Source organism: Pongo abelii, chromosome 19 (assembly GCF_028885655.2).
Source record: "Pongo abelii isolate AG06213 chromosome 19, NHGRI_mPonAbe1-v2.0_pri, whole genome shotgun sequence".
Lineage (NCBI taxonomy): Eukaryota > Metazoa > Chordata > Mammalia > Primates > Hominidae > Pongo > Pongo abelii.
In genome coordinates this window covers 42,356,616-42,378,697 of record NC_072004.2, presented here as the reverse complement: position 1 = coordinate 42,378,697, position 22,082 = coordinate 42,356,616, and the positions used below count along the sequence as shown (strand labels likewise).

The 22,082-nt window shown below is 51.6% G+C and overlaps 2 protein-coding genes across 3 annotated transcripts; one reads left to right on the top strand and one right to left on the bottom strand.

Annotated features, from left to right (window-relative positions):
• Nucleotides 1–22: 22 nt before the first annotated feature.
• POLDIP2 (DNA polymerase delta interacting protein 2) lies at nt 23–10,980 on the top strand. Its single transcript, XM_024234501.3, has 11 exons — nt 23–330; nt 1,739–1,820; nt 3,032–3,129; nt 3,826–3,922; nt 4,296–4,371; nt 4,593–4,700; nt 5,815–5,951; nt 6,823–6,849; nt 7,052–7,177; nt 8,450–8,529; nt 9,383–10,980. Exons 1-11 carry the CDS (start codon nt 170–172, stop codon nt 9,495–9,497), a joined length of 1,107 nt encoding a protein of 368 aa, XP_024090269.1. The 5' UTR covers nt 23–169; the 3' UTR covers nt 9,498–10,980.
• TNFAIP1 (TNF alpha induced protein 1) lies at nt 10,603–22,029 on the bottom strand. 2 transcript variants are annotated; one of them, XM_054535161.2, is made up of 8 exons: nt 21,795–22,029; nt 20,780–20,947; nt 17,937–18,255; nt 17,185–17,354; nt 16,339–16,428; nt 16,209–16,261; nt 15,213–15,408; nt 10,603–13,293 (listed from the first exon to the last, which is right to left on the bottom strand). In XM_054535161.2, the coding sequence occupies exons 3-8, from the start codon at nt 18,139–18,141 to the stop codon at nt 13,057–13,059; spliced, it is 951 nt and encodes a 316-aa protein (XP_054391136.1). In that variant the 5' UTR covers nt 18,142–18,255; nt 20,780–20,947; nt 21,795–22,029; the 3' UTR covers nt 10,603–13,056.
• Between the last annotated feature and the right edge of the window lie 53 nt (nt 22,030–22,082).

Genomic DNA, 22,082 nt, shown 5'->3' with positions numbered 1-22,082 from the left:
CGCCGGAAGTAACTCTGAGCGCACCGGAAGTAGCTCTGAGCTCTGGGGTGGGACCAGGGGGGCCAAGAAGGCCGGGACGCCTCGCGGGGCAGTGTGGGACGGGGGCGGAACGCCGCCCGGCCGCGGGTCGGGCTCTGTGTCAGCAGCCGGGCGGGCGCTCGGGCGGGACATGGCAGCCTGTGCAGCCCGGCGGGCCCTGGCCGTGGGCAGCCGCTGGTGGTCCCGGTCGCTGACTGGGGCCCGGTGGCCAAGGCCGCTCTGTGCGGCGGCTGGAGCTGGGGCCTTCTCGCCAGCGGCGACCACGACGACGCGGAGGCACCTCTCGTCCCGGTGAGGGACGGAGCCAGGGGGCGCGAGGACTGGGCCTGGAGCCCAGAGAGCGTGTTCCTAGCCAGTGCGGAGGCCAGGGGCCCGGGCCTGCTGAGGGTGACTGGAGTTTGACCCGGGAGAGGGTCCCAAGCAGGGAGCCGACCTGCGTTGTCTGGGACATGTGCCAGGAGCAGGGAAGCCAGCGCGGCCCAGAGCCCTGATTGTACAGGGCTGGCCCTGAGGGGGAACAGGTTACCCTCCCCAAGTGAATCCTACTTCCCCAGCTGGGGTCGCCAGCACCGATGTCAGAGGGCAGCTTTTTAATTCAGCCCTAGGGCTTTGGCTTGAACCCTCAGCCTTTGGATTTGGTCAAGGTCTCCCTCAGAAAGATGCTAGAGGTGGGAAACGAGACTCTTGGGTGTGGACCCTCGTAGGCCCCAGGTTTCCAAGTGACTTTGGGGAGATCGATTTTCTATCTGTGATTTGGGGAAGGGGGTTTGAGGCCATGGGGATGGTGTAGAAACTGTTTCCGCGGATGGGACAGGCGGATCAAACGGGCTGGTGGATCAGTGGGAGGAAGCATAAAGTTCACATCTTCAAAACAGTAAAAACAGCCTTTATTTGAAGGGCCCCTAGAAAGAGCAGCCCTGTTCAGAGTGGTGACTGACATTTTAGTGGCTGATATTAGACACTGACGTTGGGGAGAGATGATAGCTATTTGCAATTTAAGACCCCTGTGAGAATATGAACAAAAACGGTATTGAGAGAGGCGATGTGCCGTAGGAAATCTAGAGGTGTTTAAGCTTTTCAAGGGCAATGTAAGGGCTACAGGTTAGAGGGAGAGATGGACATGGAATTATAATACAGGACAAATATTTTTTGAGCACCTCTTCTACACTAGGCTCTGAGGGGGCAGTACCAGCTAATCAGACTCAGGCATTGCTCCCAGGGAATTTACAGTATTTAATAAAGATAAGACATGGACACAACTGAAATGTAAAGGGGGCAGGATATTGTTTGATGACTTGTGATATAGAAAATGGAAGAAAATAAGAAAAAAAGATATTTCCCTTCTAAAAAAATTGAAAAAGTGAGCAAGACAGTTAAAGTGCTGTGGGAGGTCAGGAGGGTGGGTTAGGGAAGAAACAAGGGCAGGGGTACGTTTGATGAGTGTGAGGGCATGATATGAAGAATGCCCAGTGAAGAGAGAAGACAGTAATATGGGAGCGGTCACATCTAACACTGGGAGACTGTGGAGGTTTTCACCAAGGAGGAGGAAAGCCTTTCCTGCTCCAGCTGGTCCCACTACCCCAAACCCTTCTCTGCTGTCATCGCCCTGGCCCCTCAGTATCCTAGGAGCTTTTTCTTATGGATAACTACCATTACCTTCTCAGCTTTTCTGTTGCTTGTTCTTTTCCTTCCTACTCAGAAACCGACCAGAGGGCAAAGTGTTGGAGACAGTTGGTGTGTTTGAGGTGCCAAAACAGAATGGAAAATATGAGACCGGGCAGGTGAGTATTGGGCTGGGTCATGTTTCATTTTCATAGAGTGCTCTGCTTCTGAAAGAAGTCAGATTAGGTCACAGGCCTGCATGGTATGGTGTTCCATTCATTCCACCTTGATGTTTGGTGCCAGACCAGAATCAAATTTGTATTTATTTTTTATTTATTTTTTATTTTATTTATTTATTTTTTGTGAGACGGAGTTTCAGTCTTGTTGCCCAGGCTGGAGTGCAATGGCATGGTCTCGGCTCACCGCAAGCTCCACCTCCTGGGTTCAAGCGATTCTCCTGCCTCAGCCTCCCTAGTAGCTGGGATTACAAGCATGCGCCACTACACTCGGCTAATTTTGTATTTTTAGTGGAGATGGGGTTTCTCCATGTTGGTCAGGCTGGTCTTGAGCTCCCGACCTCAGGTGATCCACCTGCCTTGGCCTCCCAAAGTCCTGGGATTACTGGCGTGAGCCACCGCACCTAGCCCAGAATCAAATTTTTATAGATAGGGTTTCTGTTCTCCTGGATTTGAACGCACTTAATGTGTCAGTGGGTTCTCTTTCCAAGTTAATGTGGACAGGGATGGTGTGGACTATAGTGAGGTTTAGCCAAGTTGCTGAAGATTTCTCTAACATAGTGGATGGTGGGAAGCCGTGGAGGGAGCTTTCAGAAAAGTATACCTTTGATGCTTTGCTGTAATAAAATTGACTTCAGTGTGGTAAACTCTGGATGTGTGGTTCTTTTTCTATATCAGCTTTGTTCTGGGTCCACTGGGATAGATTTAGGCCCTTCTAGGATATTGTAGGTAAAGGAAGACTTTTTGTTTGTTCAACATTTTATTTTTCTGTGTGCCTACAATGGACCAGGCATTGTGCATTAGGGTTAAATCAGAAAGCAAAGTAGACATGATTCCTGCCATTGTGGAGTTTCTAGTCTAGAAAAGAATGAACGATTTGCAAATGGCCAATAGCTGTACATTGTGCTAAGTGGAAGGGAGGTCAGCGAAGGCTTCCTGGAGGCCTCAGCTTTTACCTAAAGGATGAATAGAGTCAGCCAGGTAAAGAAGAAATAAGAGTGTTCCAGCATTGGTCTGGTTGATCACAGACTTCAAGGAAAAGGTAGCAAGACCTTGTGCTGGAGTTGCCTCCACCTGTGCTGCTTTGTGGTCTGGGGCCCGCCTGGATGGATTTGCTGGACTGCAGACTCACTGAGGCCCCTCTTTCCTTCCAGCTTTTCCTTCATAGCATTTTTGGCTACCGAGGTGTCGTCCTGTTTCCCTGGCAGGCCAGACTGTATGACCGGGATGTGGCTTCTGCAGCTCCAGAAAAGTAAGTTTCCCTGTGGTTGTGCCTCACAGTATCCTCAGGAGGAGATGGCAGACATATGTAATTGGGGTACTAGGGGTGAAGACAGCATCCTCCTAGGCCTTGGAAACATCCCCAGAGTACTTCTCTGGGACTAAGACCCATGGAGACAAAAGTGCTGAGTGCCAGGGATAGTCTAAGTCAGAGAGTCCCTTTAGGCCTCCCCAGAATGCTTTCCTAAGCCATTCCTAATTTTCATTATGAGTACCCCAGAGGGCATTTGGGGGACAAGTCTTCTTGATTTCTTGATGTTCAGCTGGAGTCTTTCCCTCAATCTCACATCATCCCTAGAATACATTAAAACAGAAAAGGTTCAGCACCATTAAGTGATCACAGACACTCCCTGGGATATAAGAAGACAAGAGTACTCTGGGCCCTGGGGACTGAGGTGGCAATTTGATTTTCTCAACATGGCCCCCTTCTTTTAAGAGGTATCCACACGGTCAGATGATGGTTCCATACCATGGTCTTCCATGCTTTATTATTTGCCCCAACTGAGGAGCAGCTCAGCTGAGGTGCTGCAGAGCAGGTGTCCAGCTGGTGCTAAAGCCCCTTCAGATCAGGGACCAGCCTGTTTAGGTGAGGAGGAGTAGGGAGCTGAGTCAGCCACAGCTTCTATTTCTCCTTGGGTGATCTTGGCCTCCTTCTCCCACCCCATAGAGCAGAGAACCCTGCTGGCCATGGCTCCAAGGAGGTGAAAGGCAAAACTCACACTTACTATCAGGTGCTGATTGATGCTCGTGACTGCCCACATATAGTAAGTAAGCAAGATGGCTGGGCTTGGGGGTCCTCTCCATGGAAAGTCCTGCATCCCAGTGGGGACAAAGGGAGGGAAGGGGGTCAAACAGAGCCCAGGTCAGTCTTGGTCCCCAAAGCCTTGGACTGCACAGTGGCCAACAAAGCCCTGATTCACTTTTTTTTTTTTTGAGATGGAGTCTCACTCTGTCGCCAGGCTGGAGTGCAGTGGTGAGATCTTGGCTCACTGCAACCTCCGCCTCCCGGGTTCAAGCGATTCTCCTGCCTCAGCCACCCGAGTAGCTGGGATTATAGGCGTCTGCCACCACACCAGGCTAATTTTTGTACTTTTTAGCAGAGACATGGTTTCACCACTGATTTACTTCTTGCCTTAGTCTCAGAGATCTCAGACAGAAGCTGTGACCTTCTTGGCTAACCATGATGACAGTCGGGCCCTCTATGCCATCCCAGGTGAGTAGTTAGCATTTGAATGGTGCCTGTCAAGAAGGAGTCTGGTGTGTCTCAGGGAGAGGATGCTGATGTCCTGTCATCCACTGGGAGGGATTATGATGCTGAGAGGTATGATACCAGGGTTATCCCATACTGGAACAAGGCCAGTTAATGTTTCTTCTCAACCCCATCTCTCTCCTCTCCTGTGAGTTTCACCACTGTCTTTTGCATCTCTGTGCCAGGCTTGGACTATGTCAGCCATGAAGACATCCTCCCCTACACCTCTACTGATCAGGTTCCCATCCAACATGAACTCTTTGAAAGATTTCTTCTGTATGACCAGACAAAAGGTAATCTCTCTCAAGAAGGGGAGGTGGAATGGGAGGGCCTTTTCATCAAAGAATATCATAGAAATAATTCCAGGGCCGGGCACGGTGGCTCACGCCTGTAATCCTAGCACTTTGGGAGTCCCAGGGAGGTGGATCATCTGAGGTCAGGAGTTCGAGACTGGCCTGGCCAACCTGGTGAAACCCTGTCTCTACTAAAAATACAAAAATTAGCTGGGCGTGGTGGTGGGCGCCTGTAATCCCAGCTACCTGGGAGGCTGAGGCAGGAGAATCACTTGAACCCAGGAGGGCGGAGGTTGCAGTGAGCCGAGATTGCACCATTGCATTCCAGCCTGGGCAACAGAGCAAGACTTCATCTCGGGGGGGGGGGGGGGGAAGGCCCGGGCGCTGTGGCTCACGCCTATAACTCCAGCACTTTGGGAGGCTGACATGGGCAGATCACTAGGTCAAGAGATCGAGACCATCCTGGCCAATGTGGTGAAACCCTGTCTCTACTAAAAATATAGAAATTAGCTGGGTGTGGTGGCGTGCACCTGTAGTCTTAGCTACTTGGCAGGCTGAGGCTGGAGAATTGCTTGAACCCGGGAGGCAGAGGTTGTAGTGAGCTGAGATCATGCCACCGCACTCCATCCTGGCGACAGATCAAGACTCTGTCTCCGAAAAAAAAAAAAAAAAGAAATAATTCCAAAGCTGTATTTCCACAACCCTTTTTCAACCTCCTGTTAGAGCTGTCATGCCTCATAGGTGTCATACAGGTGTCATACCTGACAGATGGCAGTTATTTCCTTACAGATATGGAAACTGAGGATCAGGGATGATGACAAGGGACTCAGGGTTGCTAGTAGCAGAGTGAGGGCTGAAAACCAGGGCTCTTAACTCCCAGTCCGATTGTTGTCCCATAGTATCACACTAGCTCCTCAGGGCTTCTTCTTGGTAGCAGTCCTGTGCCTTCTTCCAGCCTGTACTTTTGCTTCATGTATGAGCACCTTGTTTGCCTGGGCCACCACTAGGGAGGGTTTTCTAGGAGGGGCAATCGCACTGGACTGTTGTGTGATTGGACTAGATACAATCGTATCCACAACACACAATTGGACTAACCAATTGTATCTTGCCCCAGCACCCCCTTTTGTGGCTCGGGAGACGCTAAGGGCCTGGCAAGAGAAGAATCACCCCTGGCTGGAGCTCTCCGATGTTCATCGGGAAACAACCGAGAACATACGTGTCACTGTCATCCCCTTCTACATGGGCATGAGGGTATGTGGCCAGCCTGGACCCCTTCTAGCAGGGGTAGGCCCCAAGGTGTATGGTGTCCTTAAGGTGACTGCCAGGGGAAGGGAGTCTAAATATAAACCATGTCCCTGTGGTTCTGCTCCCAAGCGGTTGCATGTGTTGGGTGGGGCTGAGTAGCCTCTAGACAGTGGCTGACTCCAAGACCTAGAGCGGGTAGGAAATCTCATAGGTCCCAGGAAGGAATCCTTTATCCTGTCTCTTCCCTCTTGCTCAAAGGGAGCCATGTTTATGAAGAATATACACATAATTATTTAAAGCAGTGTAGGCATAACACTTTTTACACATTATAGACACTTACACATCACCTGGCTGTAAGCATGTGCAGTGGTAGGGGCCGCCCAACTCCACAGACAGAAGCTATAGGTCAGAAAAGTATGTATAGTCAGTGCATGCTTGGATACAAATATAAATGAAACACCGTCCCTGTCTTCCAGGACCTTATAGTAGTGGAGGAGGCCAACTTAAAGTATTATAGCAAGGGACAGTAATGGGAGACAGGAGGAGGACAGGGGCCCAGGGCAGCAAGGATAGGGGGCAGGGCTGGTGAGGAGGGCAGTGAAAAAGGTAAGAGCCCTGTAACTGATTTCTGTTGGCATCCAGTTCTGTTGGTGATCTTGAAGGGATGAGGAGTGGGGGGGCCAGGAGTGGATACAGGGATGTTGCCTCCCTGTGGATGTGTAGGCCATGGTTCAGCTATCATCGTTATCCCACAGATACTCTCAGCTTGGTCTGTCTGCAACCTTCCTGGAATACATCAACTGCACTGGAGAGATGTTGACTGGAACACACTTGGTCTTGCCCTGTGGGACTTAAATTCTTTTTGTTTTCTCCCTAGGAAGCCCAGAATTCCCACGTGTACTGGGTGAGTGTCACTGTCTGGGAGAAGGGGAGCTTGTGGGGTGTGCCTGGGGGTCAGGGTGGAGGTGGGGGAGCTCACCTTCTGACGGGAGCGGAACCTGTGCAGTGCATGTGTCAGCTTTGTTGACTTTTGCTTTGCACAGAATTCTGAGGAGGGTTACCCAAAGTTTATTTTTTTTAAACTCTCTCTCCCACACCCACCTCAGTGGCGCTACTGTATCCGTTTGGAGAACCTTGACAGTGACGTGGTACAGCTCCGGGAGCGGCACTGGAGGATATTCAGTCTCTCCGGCACCTTGGAGACAGTGCGAGGCCGAGGGGTAGTGGGCAGGGTGAGCATCCTTGGTCTAGTAATTCTGGTCCTATGTGGCAAGCCTGGGGGCTTAGTGCACGGCTTCCTTTTCCTTTGTTGTTATAGACAGAGGCTCACTTTGTGAATACATTGTGTTGTTTTGGGTTAGAAATCTTAAAACAACCCCATGAGATAGGTTTCTTAAAACCCATTTCATAGATGAAAAGAGTGAGACTGAGAAGTTAAATAACCAGCCCATGGTCCCATATCTAGTAGTGGCAGGGCCTCGATTTAAATCCAAGTGAGTCTGAAGTCAAAACTTGTGTAGTTTTTAAAACTGGTATAGTGTCTTTTAAAAACCAAAATTTGAATGTCGTTAGGTGGGGCACGCACCCCCACCAATCCCTGTGGTCTTGCCTCTTTGCCCCTTTACATATGTACATCCTCTGCTGGTCCTTGAAGAGATGTGATTTTATAATCCCTGCCTACCCAACCCTGTCTCCTGAGAAATAAAGTCACAAGCAGTACTGGTGTCAGGGGCCACATTCAACAAGCATTTATCAAAGTCAGCAGGGACTGGGGAGGCAGTTGGGCAAGTGAATAAGAACAGGGCTTTGGATTTAGGTAGTCACTTCAAATTCCAGCTGAGTTATATATTAGCATAACTTTCGGCAAGTTAGTTAACCAAAGTCTTAGTTCCTTACTGCCAAAACGTAGATCACACCAGTTATCTTATGATCATTAGGAGAATTAAAGCAGCAGAGGTTTGCAGAGTACCTGCCATGGTGCCCGTAGCATGTGTGAATGGACACTGGAGGGGATATCTCCACAAGAGGTCCTTTGTTTTTAGAGACAGGGTCTCGCTGTGTCACCCAGGCTGGAGTGCGGTGGTGCGACCATAGTTTACTTTTCTGGGCTCAAGCAATCCTCCGCCTCAGCTTTCTGAGTAGCAGGACTACAGGCACACACCACTATGCCTGGTTAATTTAAATTTTTTTTTTTTTTTTTTTTTTTGTGGAGATGGGGTCTCACTGTGTTCCCCAGGCTGCAGAGGAGGTCCTTTGCCCAGTGCCTTTGGACATTCAGTCCGAGATTATCTTTCCCAGAGCCAGCATAAAAGGCCCAGGTCAAATGGCCATCTATGGGAGGAGGTACTGGCAGGAAGTGTATCATGCTGTGGGAGTGCCTGCTGTGGTGGTGGCTGGGTAGGGGACATCCAGTCTTGATGAACTGGCAGTCAGCATGTAACCCTGGGGTGCAGGAAACATGTCCCTGGGGCTTGGCCTGACCCATTTTGCCTAAACCTTTACAGGAACCGGTGTTATCCAAGGAGCAGCCTGCGTTCCAGTATAGCAGCCACGTCTCGCTGCAGGCTTCCAGTGGGCACATGTGGTGAGTGAGTGTGCACAGCAGTAGGGGCCACCCAGCTCCACAAACAGAAGCTTTAGCTCAGAAAAGTGAGAGCTTAGGGCTTGCCATTAACTCTGGGCCAAGTTACATTCTTAGAGGGAGCCTTATCTGCTATATTGTTGTGTGGGACTTGTCTGATTTTCTATTACCGCCTGTTTCCCAGTTCCCTATGATTTGTGGACTGAGGACTTAGGCTAAAGAGGTCTGGTGATTTGATGCTGCAGAGTTGCTCGTATAGTTGGGTTTTTCCCCTTGGTGTTTCACTCCTTAACCTGAAAATGCAGTTGGCTAGCTTATGCAGTATGTATCTAAAGGCCAGAATCTGGACAGCTGTGTTTTCCTTTTTTCTTTTGTGAGATGGAGTTTCACTTATTGCCCAGGCTGGAGTGCAATGGCACAATCTTGGCTCACTGCAACCTCCGCCTCCCAGGTTCAAGCCATTCTCTTGCCTCAGTCTCCCAAGTAGCTGGGATTACAGGCATGTGCCACCACGCCCGGCTAATTTTGTATTTTTAGTGGAGACGGGGTTTCTCCATGTTGGTCAGGCTGGTCTCGAACTCCCGACCTCAGGTGACCTCAGGTGATCTGCCGGCATCAGCCTCCCAAAATGCTGGGATTACAGGCGTGAGCCACTGCAGCTGTGTTTTTCTTTTCATGGATAACCATGAGGGGCTCTTGGGTCTCTGGACCAGTCATCCTGTCATGAGCTAGAGATAGAAGAGAGCTCAGGCTTACATGTCCTCTGTGGCTGGCAGCTGAGGGCATATGGGGCCATCCAGATCCTTAGGAGGCCCCAGCCCTGGCTCCTTCTAAACCAGCTTCTCTCTGACTGCAGGGGCACGTTCCGCTTTGAAAGACCTGATGGCTCCCACTTTGATGTTCGGATCCCTCCCTTCTCCCTGGAAAGCAATAAAGATGAGAAGACACCACCCTCAGGCCTTCACTGGTAGGCCAGCTGAGGCCCCAAGTGCCCAGGCTTGGTCACCGGGAAGAACAACTCTCATCCCACAATTGCTGCAGAACTCTTCTCTCCCCATCATGGGCCACAGTGGGTCTCTTAATTTGATTGTGGGGTTCTTTTTGTGGGGAGGGGTGGTATAACTTTTCTTCAGAAGACCCGTATGGGACACCTCCAAGGCTGGCCTCCTCATAAGCCCTGCCTACACTTATGTTCCAGTAAACCTCTCCACCAAGGAACTGTGTTCAGCTGCCACAGGCCTGGAAGAGTTTCCTGGCCTGTCACATGAGGTTTGATCAGTAAACCAGTGCACGCTTGGCCACCCTTGCCATTTCTGCTCCCAGAGTCTCAGGCTCCCCTTCTGACCCAGTGTGCGCCCTTGACTGCTTTCTTTGCTGCCCTTCCAGGGAGCTGCCCCCCTGATAGGGCATGTGCCTGTTTCCCTCTCAGCCTGGAGGCTGGCTGGACATCTCCTAGGGTCACTGTGCCTCTCAGCTAGTTGGCGGGGTTGCTGGACTGGACTCTTGTTCACTTTACCTTCTGCCAAATGCAGAGAGGGAGGCCAGTGTCAGGGTCGGAGTGGCCTGGCTCTTAGCACTGACCGACCATTGCCATTTCTGGCCTTGCTAGGCCCAGGAGAGGAGGGAGGCAAGCCAGTCGGGTTTCCTGTAGCAATGGGTGTGCCAGCCCTCAGCATGACTCTGCCAAGCATCCAGACCACGAATGCAGGAATTTGGCCGAGGAGCAGCTTTAGGTATGGATGATGACTAAGTCAAGCTACTTCCTGAGCTTCTCTCAGATTCCAAGAGCCAGAGATGAATTGTGCTGCATCTTGCTCCAATTCTTAGGATTTTTTCTCTCCACCACTGCAGTGATTGTTAGAGGTCGTTTTCTTGAATTAATATTAAATCACAGTTCCAGCCCTTGTTATTCTTGTCCTTAGTCCTCCAGGAGGAGCTGGGGTTGCAGGGCAACAGTACAGTCGCGCTTACGACCTAGCTAGAACACAAGGTCAGATGATAAACAGAAGCACAGGAACTCAGCCCATGGTCGCAAGCTGGCCAAGGCCTGCTCACTGTAAACATGGCTCTGTACCATTGAGTTTAACACAATTTTATTAGAAATTAGTGTTTGCTTCCATCACTTATGCTGAGCAACCAAATATTAGTTATGTGATAAAGGAAAAATTCTTTCCTGCCCAGGACCTGCGCCATCCTTTAGGCCAACCTTGGTCACATACCAAATTCAATAAAACCCAATACTGGTCTGTGTTGTTAACAGCAGGCTGCCAGGTTTCTCAGAAACTGACAAGAAAGTCTGACCTTCATCCATACTTTTTTGTTTACTTACCCCTGGGCTGCTTGGAGTTGAAAAATGCACACAGCCAAGAGTTGCTTTCTGAATAGGGCTGGAAACTTTCAAAGAAAACCCCCAAACTTTTAAGTCACAAAGTCTGATTAAAGAAGCTAAGATCATGTCAGTGAGTTCAATGTTAGTATTTTCCTTAAGACCAAGGAGAGATTTTCAGTCAGAGAAGATAAATGCCCAGTCCCAGACTACTGTGCTTTCTCAGCAAAAAAGACCGAAACACTGAGGATGTGAATGTCAAAGTAGTAAGCAGGGACTAAAGGGGATGAGGAGGTCAAAAGGCAAGCATCAAAACACCTCCGTGGGGAGCTGGGAATTTGAGTATTAAAGGACCTCAAGAGGACAGCTGAGAAAATAGGCCAGTGGTCTCAGGCTGACGCATTCCAGTCCTGTGGGAAAGCCATAAAGCCAAAGCCTGAATTTGGCCAAAGAAGTGGATTTGTCTTTATCTTGTTACCTCAATGAGGGCTGGAAGAACTAGTAGCTGATCACCAAGGTACCTGACCTGAGAGTCTTAGTGCTGTTTATACATTAAAGACTGTGACTAACATAAAATCCCTAATTAGTCACATTTCCCCTGTCCCGCCGTCATGTCACTTCAGGTCCTCGTGTCTAACCCTGGGTCTGGCATTTGCCCATAGGCTCTGTGGCATCAGCTATCATAAGAGTAGTCAAGAGAGATGAACTTGATAACCTGTGTTCTCTCCAAAGAGCAGAAAGTGGGTACTACACGTGGCTATGTTGCTTTTTTAGGCTGGCAGAATAGTCCCTCCCTGACAGCATTCCTTTGGAAAATAATTCAGATAAGCTGAATTCTGGTTTGGCCAAGCCAAACAAAAAGGAATGAAAACCAAAGCCCTAAAGAGGAATTCACCTCCTGGCTAGTGCTTGGCATCTCCATGGCTGAGTTACCCAACAAGGAGTGAAGGCCTTCAGGGTGCTTCGGTTGCTCCTGTCATCCTGCGCTCAGAGACACCACTGGGCAGAACTGCCATCCCAGCCAGGACAAACCAAGAGCATAGATGGTGTGGGCAGGGAGTAGATGTGTGGCCAAGCATGTGCCACCTCTGCAGGGGCTGCTGGGAGCACTGGGCTCTGAGTTTGCTGTCCTCAGCTGATGGGCATGCCAGCCAATACCATGCAGTGCCCATGGGCTCCACGGTCTTCCTGCTGTGGCTCATGTTTCTGGCCCGTGACAGCTCTTTGGCTTTACCGTATGTGAGGACAGCATGGCTGGAAGCCAACAGTACTCAAGAGAATCACAAAGAGCAGTCGTGCTAGACCTAGGAGTCAGTGATGTGACTCTTAAGATCGGGGGGTAAAATGTCCTTTCTCACAGGCACCCTGTGAGGACTGCCGGTCCCAGCTTAGCCATCCTTCCCTCCTCGGTGCACTCTGAGCTGCTGGCCAGGCTGGCAAAGCCAGAGCTGCTCTGTCGGATGTTTTTTTTTTATTGCTTCCTCTTTATCTCCTCCCTCAGATTGATTCTGCAGGGAAGTGGGGATTAGGGTAGAAAGACATGGGTCAAGGAGAATATCAACCTCCTGAATAACAGTACAAAGTGCTTTAAAGAAACAGATCCCACAGGCATGGAGAAGGGCCAAGGGTTCTGTCATATGTAGGGTCTTGGCACCCTGAAGGGCAAAGAAGTGCCCAGTTTCCTCATTACTAGATTTAGAACTATTCATTTCCTAGATTATTTTTTAAAAACCAAACTTATCAAGCCTGTGCTTAAACACCTTAGGAAAAAAGACGTCCCTTTCTGTTATAAAACTGGGCCTCTACAGCACCAGGAGCTGCCTTTCCCCCAGAATGAACCCATTCCCCATGGGCCTCAGCTGAGGCCTAAGGGGCAGTAGCCCTTCCGCACAGGGCCTAGGGGAAGGTTCTCAGCAGGAGGTGGGTCAGTCCATATGCCCCAGGGAGCAGAAGCAGCTCCCTGTCAGGCAGGAAGGGTGATGGTGAGCAGATAGGACAGGACGCAGTCTCCAGAAGTGCTCAGGGGCAAGGCAGGGGAATGTGGTCCCTCCTCTGCCCAGACCCTCTGACCTCTGAGCAGGGCCTGTCATGCCTCTGGGTGCTAGAGCAGAGACCCAGGCAGCAGCAGCATGGGGTGGCCAATGGGGCGGGTTCCACAGGACGGGAGATAGGGCCTCCCGTGCCCTGACTCCCTGAGGGTCTGGTCAGTCGCGATGGGTAGACTGGTGGCCGAGCTGCCGGTCATCGTAAGTGCTGTAGCGCTTGACGTGGATGCGGCGGACACGGTCCCGCAGTTCAAAGGTCTCCTCATCTTCACTGGGGGAAGCCTGGCTGCAGCTACGGCTTGTGGCCTCCAACAAGGAGTTGTCGGGGACGCGGGGAGTCTCATAGAGTAGGACATTGAGTGTCTCCTCATAGATTCGGGCCTCTGGGAATTCCACCTGGGGTGAGGGAGGAAGAAGATGGAGCAAGGTTTCATCTTTAAGAGGGAGCCACGTGTCAGAGCGGCTGGCCCTGAGGCTCCATAAGGCCTCTGCTACCTCTCATAAGACAGGTGGCGGTCCGTCTCTAGGGAAAGCCAGCCTCCCTCCGAAGGCGGGGTGAGGGGATGTACTCTGCAGACATGAGGACAGGGAAGACCAACATCCTCCACACCCCTGCCCCAGCCTGAGACCAAGGGACTAGTGGGCATAGAGGGTGGGCCAGAGCTAGGTCCCAACACAGCTCCACCACTTGCTAGCTGTGGAGCCTTGGGCTGAACCCTTCTGGGCTGCAGCTCCCATATGTACAAAAGAATGGTTCAGCTCAACCCCTGAGAGTTGCTGTCAGCATTACAGGAAAGATGTGATTGCTTAGCAGAAGCCTGGCACACAGCAAACCACCAAGCAGAGGCATACACAGAGCAGCTGCTATGCTGAGTGGTTTCACTGCCCTTCTCTGCCTGCCCAACGCAGTGTGTCACCGGCATGACCTGCCTGGAGGAGGGAGAAAGGGAAGGCAGTCAAGCACCTGAATTCTAGCCAGACCTGCTCTGTTGGACTGAGCTTCTGTTCACTCATCTGTCACATGGGGAGAGTGGCTCTAGCCCTGCATGTCTCACAGGCGTGTTGTGAGGGGTCACACGAGTTCATGAAAGACAACACACTTAAGAAGATGCCAGGTGCTGCTGCCACTTCCGCTGCAGTATCACCAGCCACTAGAGACCTGCCCCTGAACCCTTTCACCACCGATAGGGTCAGGAGCCACCTGTCGCCCTCCCTCCCACCCCTACACCAAAAAACGCAGGAGGAAGCAGGGCCACCTGTAAGCTGGCCTTCCCCAAACCCTCTGCAGATCTCCCAGCAGGAGGCACTTGAGTAGTTTGGGGGTTGACAAGTTGCTTGGCAAGTCGGGCTACTTTGAGCTCTTCACGTGCACGTGGCCCTTCCTGGATGACCTGCCATCCACCCCAGCGTATCATCTCCAGGACCTGCACTCACAGGAGGCAGCTACTGTCTGGGGTAACTGACTGCAGTCTGGGGGAGAGGGGCCAGCTGAGTTTGTGATGACTGTCACCTATCAAATGCCTCCTGTGTACCTGGCACTAGGTTGATTAGCCAGAAACCCCCAGCTGGTTGGGGCCAGTAAGGAGATTTTATTTTATTATTATTAAGAGTGTTTGGAAATGGAGTCTTGCTATTTTGCTTAGGCTGGCCTCAAACTCCTGGGCTCAAGGGATCTTCCCACAGCAGCCTCCTGAGTACCTGGGACTACAGGCGTGTGCCATGATGCCTAGCTAATTTTTCTATTTTTTGTAAAGACGGGGTTTCACCATGTTGTCCAGGGTGGTCTTGAACTCCTGGGCTCAAGTGCTGTGCCCGCCTCTGTCCCTGGCTCAGACAGGAGATCCGAACAGCATTCTAACACGAAAGCCCAAGCTATCTCTATACCACACTGCTGCTCCAAAGAGTTGTATCATTTTCATATCTCGTTAAATTCATACTATCATCCCCATTTCTGCAAATGAGGAACCTGAGGCCCAGATGGCTTAAGTGGCTTATCCAAAGTCAGAAAACTGGCAAGTGGTGCGAGCCAGCATTCAAACCTGAATTGGGCCAACTTCAAAGACCCAGTCCTTCCCACTGTACTAGGCTACTTCCTGGTGGTCAACGGCCCCTGCCCTGCACTGTCAGGAACAAAGCGGTTCCTGTCCATTCCCCACACCCCCTGTTCTGGCTTTGTCCTTGCCCAGCACTATTACCATGTTTGGAAAAAAGAGCCAAGTCCATGCCCCTTTTGCTCCGTGCTGGTCACAGCCTGACCGTCCCCCGCATAGTGGGTGTGTGTCCTCCCCTACCCATGCAGGGGCAATCCCCCACACCTTGGTCTGCTTCTTCTCTGTGGCATACACGATGGAGGTACAGCACACCTCTGCCAGCTTACGGCCCTGGCCATAAAAGGACCAGCAGCAGATCTCGTCACCAATGACATCCTTGATGAAGAGCACGCGGCCGTTGAAGCGCAGGGAGAGCTTGTCAAACAGCTCAATGTTTTTCAGCAGGTGGTCGTCAGAGTTGCTGAAAAAACCACAAGGGCCAAGAGGCCTGGGAATGAGGTTCCAGTCCAAGGGAGGGTGCTAGACAAGTCGGGCCCTCCCCTCCCTCCCTTCCCCCATCCTGTCCTGCTAAAATGAAAGCAAGATGCCAGGGTGCCAGGAGAGAAAGGATCATAGGGTACCCTCTGGGTTGGGGGGCCTGTGAGGAAAAGGAACTCCGTTGGCTTTAAGTCAAAGTAGGGACAGTTGAGGAAGGAGGGCTCCCCTCCCTAAGCCTGGAAGGAAGGAGACAAGGCTGCTATTTCAGTGGGAGGCATTCGTTCCCTTACTGTGGGGGTGACAGTGGCAATATGCCTGTCCACAGGGAATCATAGGGAGGGTTTGGGACTCTGAACCTGCAGCCACCTGCGTCTACCTAACTGTGGCCTATGGAGAGGACATGGGCTGGAGAGTGTGGGGAGGGAATCAGCCCAGTGTGAACTGCGCAGGCTGGCTTGGGGGACTCCCAGCTCACCGGCCTCCTAGCATCCCCTCCACCCGGTAGGATGACACGTGTGAAAACACCTGCCATGCTGCCTTCGTGATACACGTTGAGGGCGCATTTCACCTTTAATCATTTATATCCCAGCCAGGGCACCCTGCTGAGTTCCAAAGGCCTCTGTCCCAATTTCCCTTCTACTTTCTGTTTTTCCCCAACTTAGCACAGCCAGTTCCAAGACCCAGGCCCAGACCCACGCCGACCATGCTGGGAGTACAGGCAGTATTCCTTGGGTCTGCTGCCCAGTGTCTGCTCTGGCTGCTCAGCCCTGTGACGCACCCTACCTGGTGTAGGAATACTTGTTGTTGCTTCTGTTGTACAGCAGCTTCACCACGGGCTGCGAAGGAGTTCAGAGTGAGGGGCCAGGCCAGGGGACTGGCATCCCCGGCCCGCACCCCTCAGAGGTCCTGGTACCTTGGTGGAGGATTCGATGAGCCGCTCCTCCTCCTTTAGGGATGTGATGATGGGGATGTTGCACACAGGCTGGTAGGAGTCCTTCTTGTCCTGCGTGACACAGAACAGAGAACCCTCTTTAGGATCTTCTGCTTCCCAGGCTTATCGAGGTACCTCTGGAGCCCCTCTGCCATGGCCACCCGCTGCTTGGTGAGGAAGTGTTAGATACAGATCATGAGGCCCCTGGCAATAGAAAATGCCGGCTGGAAAGCAGACCCCCAGTTAGAAAACCCAAGATCCAGGCCGGGTGCGGTAGCTCACACCTGCAATCCCAGCACTTTGGGAGGCTGAGGCAGGCAGATCACTTGAGCCCAGGAGTTCGAGACCAGCCTGGAAAACATGGTGAAACCTCATCTCTACAAAAAATACAAAGATTAGCCGGGTGCCATGGCGCATGCCTGTATTCCCAGCTACTCTGAAGGCCAAATCACGAGAATCACTTGAACCCAGGAGGGAGAAGTTGCAGTGAGCCGACATCGCACCACTGCACTCCAGCCTGGGTGACAGGAGTGAAACCCTGTCTCAAAAAACAAAAACAGAAACAGAAACAAAAACAAAAACATAAAAACCCCCTAAAATCCAGGTAGCAAAGCATAGAAACCAGAAGCAGGGCCTACTCACGCTGCCAAGTGTGAAAACCTGGCTGCCAGGTTGGTGGGCCTGGGTGGCATCTCACTTGTCTCATTAGGTTTGCACTCATCAACCACGCCTCCCACACAACCTGCCAGGAACCAGAGGCCTCCAACCCACAAGAAGGGGGCAACTCCTGACCTCGTCTGCCCGCCCTGCTCCGCCCCACCCATGTACCTGCAGGGCACTCTGGCACATGTTCACCAGCCCCTGGATGAGGTAATACTTTGCTTCAGCCATCAATTCCTTGATTTCTTGCCGGTTCTGAGGGAGGGTGATGGTGTCATCTCGGAGGTAATTCAAAATGGTGCCAAAGTGCTTTCCACAACGGTCTATGAGGATCCAGCCTAGGGGTGCAGAAGGCCCTACAGGGTTAGTTTGCCACCAGGTACCTCCGAGGCAGGCAAAGGCCACCTGACGAGCTGGCGGCAGGTGGCAGGGAAGGGGGTCCACGAGCACAAAGCCATCGCGCAGGGTGACAGAGGCGGGGATGGAGGTTCTAGCACTCAGGCCCATGGCTGCCCTTCACCATTCCTCTCTGAAACCCAGAACTGGCACATCCCACAGGGGATACAGCCCTCCAGGCTGTAGAAGCCACAGGGGCCTAGGCTTAGGGCACCAGGCCCAGCCCAACACAGAAACCACCAGCCGCTGCCGGCCTTCTGCCCGCTGCCCAGTCTTAAGATGACGGCTCCTATGAGAATCTCGTCCTATTTAAATATTTTAAAAGTATGGCTCTTCTTCCTGGAAAATACATAAACATAGCATTCCATATACAATTTCACAGAATTCTGAAGCTCTACTAGGGACTCCAGGTGAAGACACCCTACATAAGGTGAAGAGGAAAAGTGACTGAATTCTAGATCTGGTCATTTCCTTGGGAACCCCTCCTGCCCTCCCCACCCCGAGCAGCAGCCCCAGTGCCTCACCTTCTTTGTCGGTCAGCACCTCCATGCGCCCGCTGAACATGGCCTTGAGCATGGTGTCGTGGCGGGTCAGGGCCCGCACAGTGGTGTAGTACAGAGAGCCGCCCACATTGAGCTGGACATACTTGTTGCCCAACCCTCCTCCCTTGAAGCCACTGAGCTTGGGCTTGGCCCCTGAGGCCGGGCACAGGCAGGTGTCCCCCGACATCTCCCGTTGCAGGTAGATAACCACACGGCAGGAGGTAGGCTTGGAATGCTCCGCCGTGGTGGAAACGGTCACGAGTGAGTGGCCAGTGGAGGCCAGAGCCTCATACTCTCAGTGCTGTACATGGGAGACGGAAGAGAAGACACGAACCAGCAGAGAGAGCTCAGGAGGAGACGATAGCAGAAACACGACTGTACTCATTCTCTCCCTGACAAGCCCAAGCACTGCTCCCTGGCAGAGGCTAAGTCCCTGCCATTTTGCTTTCTTTTTTTTTTTTTCTTAGAGACAGTGTCTCACTCTGTCACCTAGGCTGGAGTGCAGTGGCACCATCTCGGCTCACTGCAGCCTTTGACTCCCAGGCTCAAGTGATCCTCCCACCTCAGCCTCCTGAGTAGCTGGGACCACAGGTGCACACCACCACACCCAGCTAATTTTTTTTTTTTGGTAGAGACAGGGTTTTACCATGCTGCCTAGGCTGGTCTCGAATTCCTGAGCGCAGGCAATCCGCCCACCTCAGTCTCCCAAAGTGCTGGGATTATAAGCATGAATCACCGCGTCTGGCCTCCCTGCCATTTTCACTATAGCAGGAACCAGGGCTGAAGGCAGTCTCCCAGACTTCTGCCCTGGTCACCTCATCAGCCTCCCTGAGACTCAGCTCCACTCAGGGCAGCAAGGAAGACAAGCAAACCCATGGAACCAGTTAGAGAGGGCCAGAGGAACAGATCACCCTAGAGATCTATCAGTCAGATTCCAGTTACTTTCTTGTCAAGGTTCCCAGGATCCCGGACTTCCAACCAAACCTACTGGGAATCCAGCCAGCCTAGGAGTTTCCCAGGAGCCAGAGGGACAGGATGCACTTCCTTTCTAAAGATTCCAGCCTCAAGAGCAGCCTGTGCCAGTGTTTATTTTGAGCACCACCGAGAGTCTGGCTTCAGGAAGGAAAGTAAAAGCAGCTTCAGGAGAGAATGCAGTAAGCCAGGGTGGAGGGTGCTGGCCAGTGTTCCTGGCGCAGGTTACCTGGGCTTCGGTTGGGGCTTCCTGACCTTCCCCTTTCTTGGCACCAGCCTTGTCCCAAGTTGCTGAAATTGTCACCATTTTTCAGGGAAGAACAGCTATACGATGGCTGTTTTCCTTTCTTTTTCCTGAGAGGGAGCCCAGCCCTACTCTCCTCTTCCCTCCCAATAAGAATGGGAGAAGAAAGGACTAGAAAAGATCAGAGGATAAATCTAAAAACAATGAGGTGAGCTGTGTGCTGCCACCTGCATGTACTCCTGGCTACTCAGTAGGCCGAGGTGGGAGGATCTCTTGAGCCCGGGAGTCAAGACCAGCCTTGGCAACATAGCAAGACCCCATCTCTTGGCATTTAATAGGTACTAGCTCATTTAACTCATTCAGCAATTAAACTACTGCGTGCCTACTATGCTAAGCAGTAGGGAACAATGAAAAAATATTGTCTTTGCCTTCAAACAGTTCAAAGAAGCATCATAACAGGAATTTTTAAAAACAGAGAGAGCTAGCATTTATTGTACCCCTACGTGCCAGGCATTGGGTACTCAGAAGAGAACAGATATAGAAAGTCATGTCCACATGGAGCTTACATTCTAGTGGAAGGAAACAGACTATCAACAAGGACTTAAATAAATAAGCAGATAATTCCAGAACCTGATAAATGCAATAAAGATAATAAAACAGTGATATGAGAGTGATTAGGGAGAGGCACTAATTTAGACAGAGGGACAGGAAAAGCATCTTTGGGATGGTGACATTTCAGCTGAGGTTTGAAGAGAGCTTTCTAGACAGATGGAAGAGTAAGTGCAAAGTTCCTGTTAGAAACAAGTTTTAGGGGGCGGGTGTGGTGGCTCACACATGTAATCCTAGCACTTTAGGAGGCCGAAGTGGGCAGACTGCTTGAGCCCAGGAGTTCAAGACCAATCTGGGCAACATAGTGAGAGTTTGTTTCTACAAATAAAAAAAAAAATTAGCCAGATATGGTGGCTCATGCCTGTGGTCTCAGCTGCTCGGGAGGCTGAGGTGGGATGACGGCTTGAGCCTGGGCAGGTCAGCCTGGGTGACATAGGGAAATCTCGTCTTAACAACAATAAAATAAAAACAAGTTTTAGGATCAGAAATAAGGTCATAATGGCTGGTGCACAGACAGTAAGGGGAAGTTGGTTTGATGTCAAGTCAGGGAAGGCAGGCTTTAGATGATAACAAAGTGTGGATTTCATACCAATTGCTATATAGTATATGAATCAATTGGAGGATTACAAGCAGGGGAGTGATATGATCTGACTTGCTTGTAGTGTATTTTGAAAAGATAACTTGCTGCTGGTTAGAGAATGAATTGTAAAGGTGCAAGAGAGAAAGTGGGAAGACCAGAGGAAGCAGTAGTCAAGGCAAGAAGAGATGATGGCAGCCTGGACCACATCGGTAATAATGGAGACAGAAAAAAAGTGGAATGATTTCACCGAATGCTCATCACATGCAGGAGTTTACAGTTGCTCATCCCTTGTAAGTGCAACCCAGAAGCAGGGCACTGGTTTCCCAAGTTTACTGCTGTGTTCCCCTAATGGTGCTTAGCACAATGCCATGCACATTTTAAGTATTTAACATATGTCAGTTTGTTAGACTGAAATTGTACCTGAAAAGATTTAAGTAAGTCCCTAGGAAGAATGTCCGAGGAAGTGGACAGCCAGCGTGGGTGCTGTGTGAAGCAGTGAATTCCTTTGGCGGCTTGTCTGGGAGACTCTTTCATTTGCCACAAGGGTTGGGTATGGGAGGTGAGCCCTCACCAGGAGGCTGCCAATGACTAAGAAACACTAGAATGGTATGAGATCACCTTCCCTTTTCCCGCCCACCTCAAAGGAATAAATCCACCTCTCTAACAGGTATTAGCAAGTTCCCTATGTATTTTGTGTCTAGTCCTAGTTTTCCCAGGATCAGAGAAAGCACACATACATGTTCTGCCAATGCAAAGGAGCTCAAAGGATAGGCCTGCCAAGAGAGGTCGGCGGATCCAGAGCTAATCTATTCCTTTCCTACAAAGCAATTGCTTTGAGCCCCTGGATGACGTCAATCAGATTCCGCCCAGACCAATGGGTTCCAGGAATTCTGTGGCAGGTGACGCCCCAGAAAGTAATTCCAGTGAGAATGAAGTTTCCACTGATAGCCACAGTGCTCTTCCTTCCGCACTTTGTGTGAATATTTGGGGATGCCTGGGGCTAGGGGCGGATCCGTGGCTCACGCAACGAAGCTAATGGGAACCCAAGCACAACAAAGGGCAAACAGCCGCGGAGGTGGAAAGAGGAGGGGTCTAAAAAGAAGAAGGACCCAGAAATCTGTCAGACACGGAGGACGGCGGGAGGAAAGCTGAGGGCTAGAGTGGCGGATCTAGCAGAAACCCTAGGTGTAAAGGTTAAGCGTCACCCAAAAAGTCTTGGGAAATGTGGCCGGTATGGGCTCTTCTCTAGCCCGGACCACTCCTCACTACCGAGAAACCCACACCGGTTCTCACGCCCACCCTCCGTGGGAGATCGGAGCTCTCCATCTCCCCTACGCCGCCCGCGCCTTTTCCCCCAGGACCCGGCCGGGCTCGCTCTACTCCAGCAGGGGCCGTCCATCCCTTCCCCGAGGGCATCGGCGGGCCCGGCTCTCACCGTCCCCGGGGGCGCCTCTCCTCTCAGCTGGGTGGCCAGCGGACTCCGAGCCGCCCCTAGCCTGCAGCAGCCTGCCCACCAGCAGTCCCAAGCTGTGAGCTCACATCCTGCGCTCGCCGACTCCGCCCGGAGTGCGGCCCAGCCCAGCCGGCTGGGGAGTCTGAGACTACAAGTCCCTGCACGCATAGCGCTCTATCCGGGAAAGGGTGGAGGCGGAATCCCCCGAGGGTCTTCGCGGAGAGAGCAAAGCCACTTCCGGCCGCCTTGCCGGCGCTAAGGCTTCTGGGT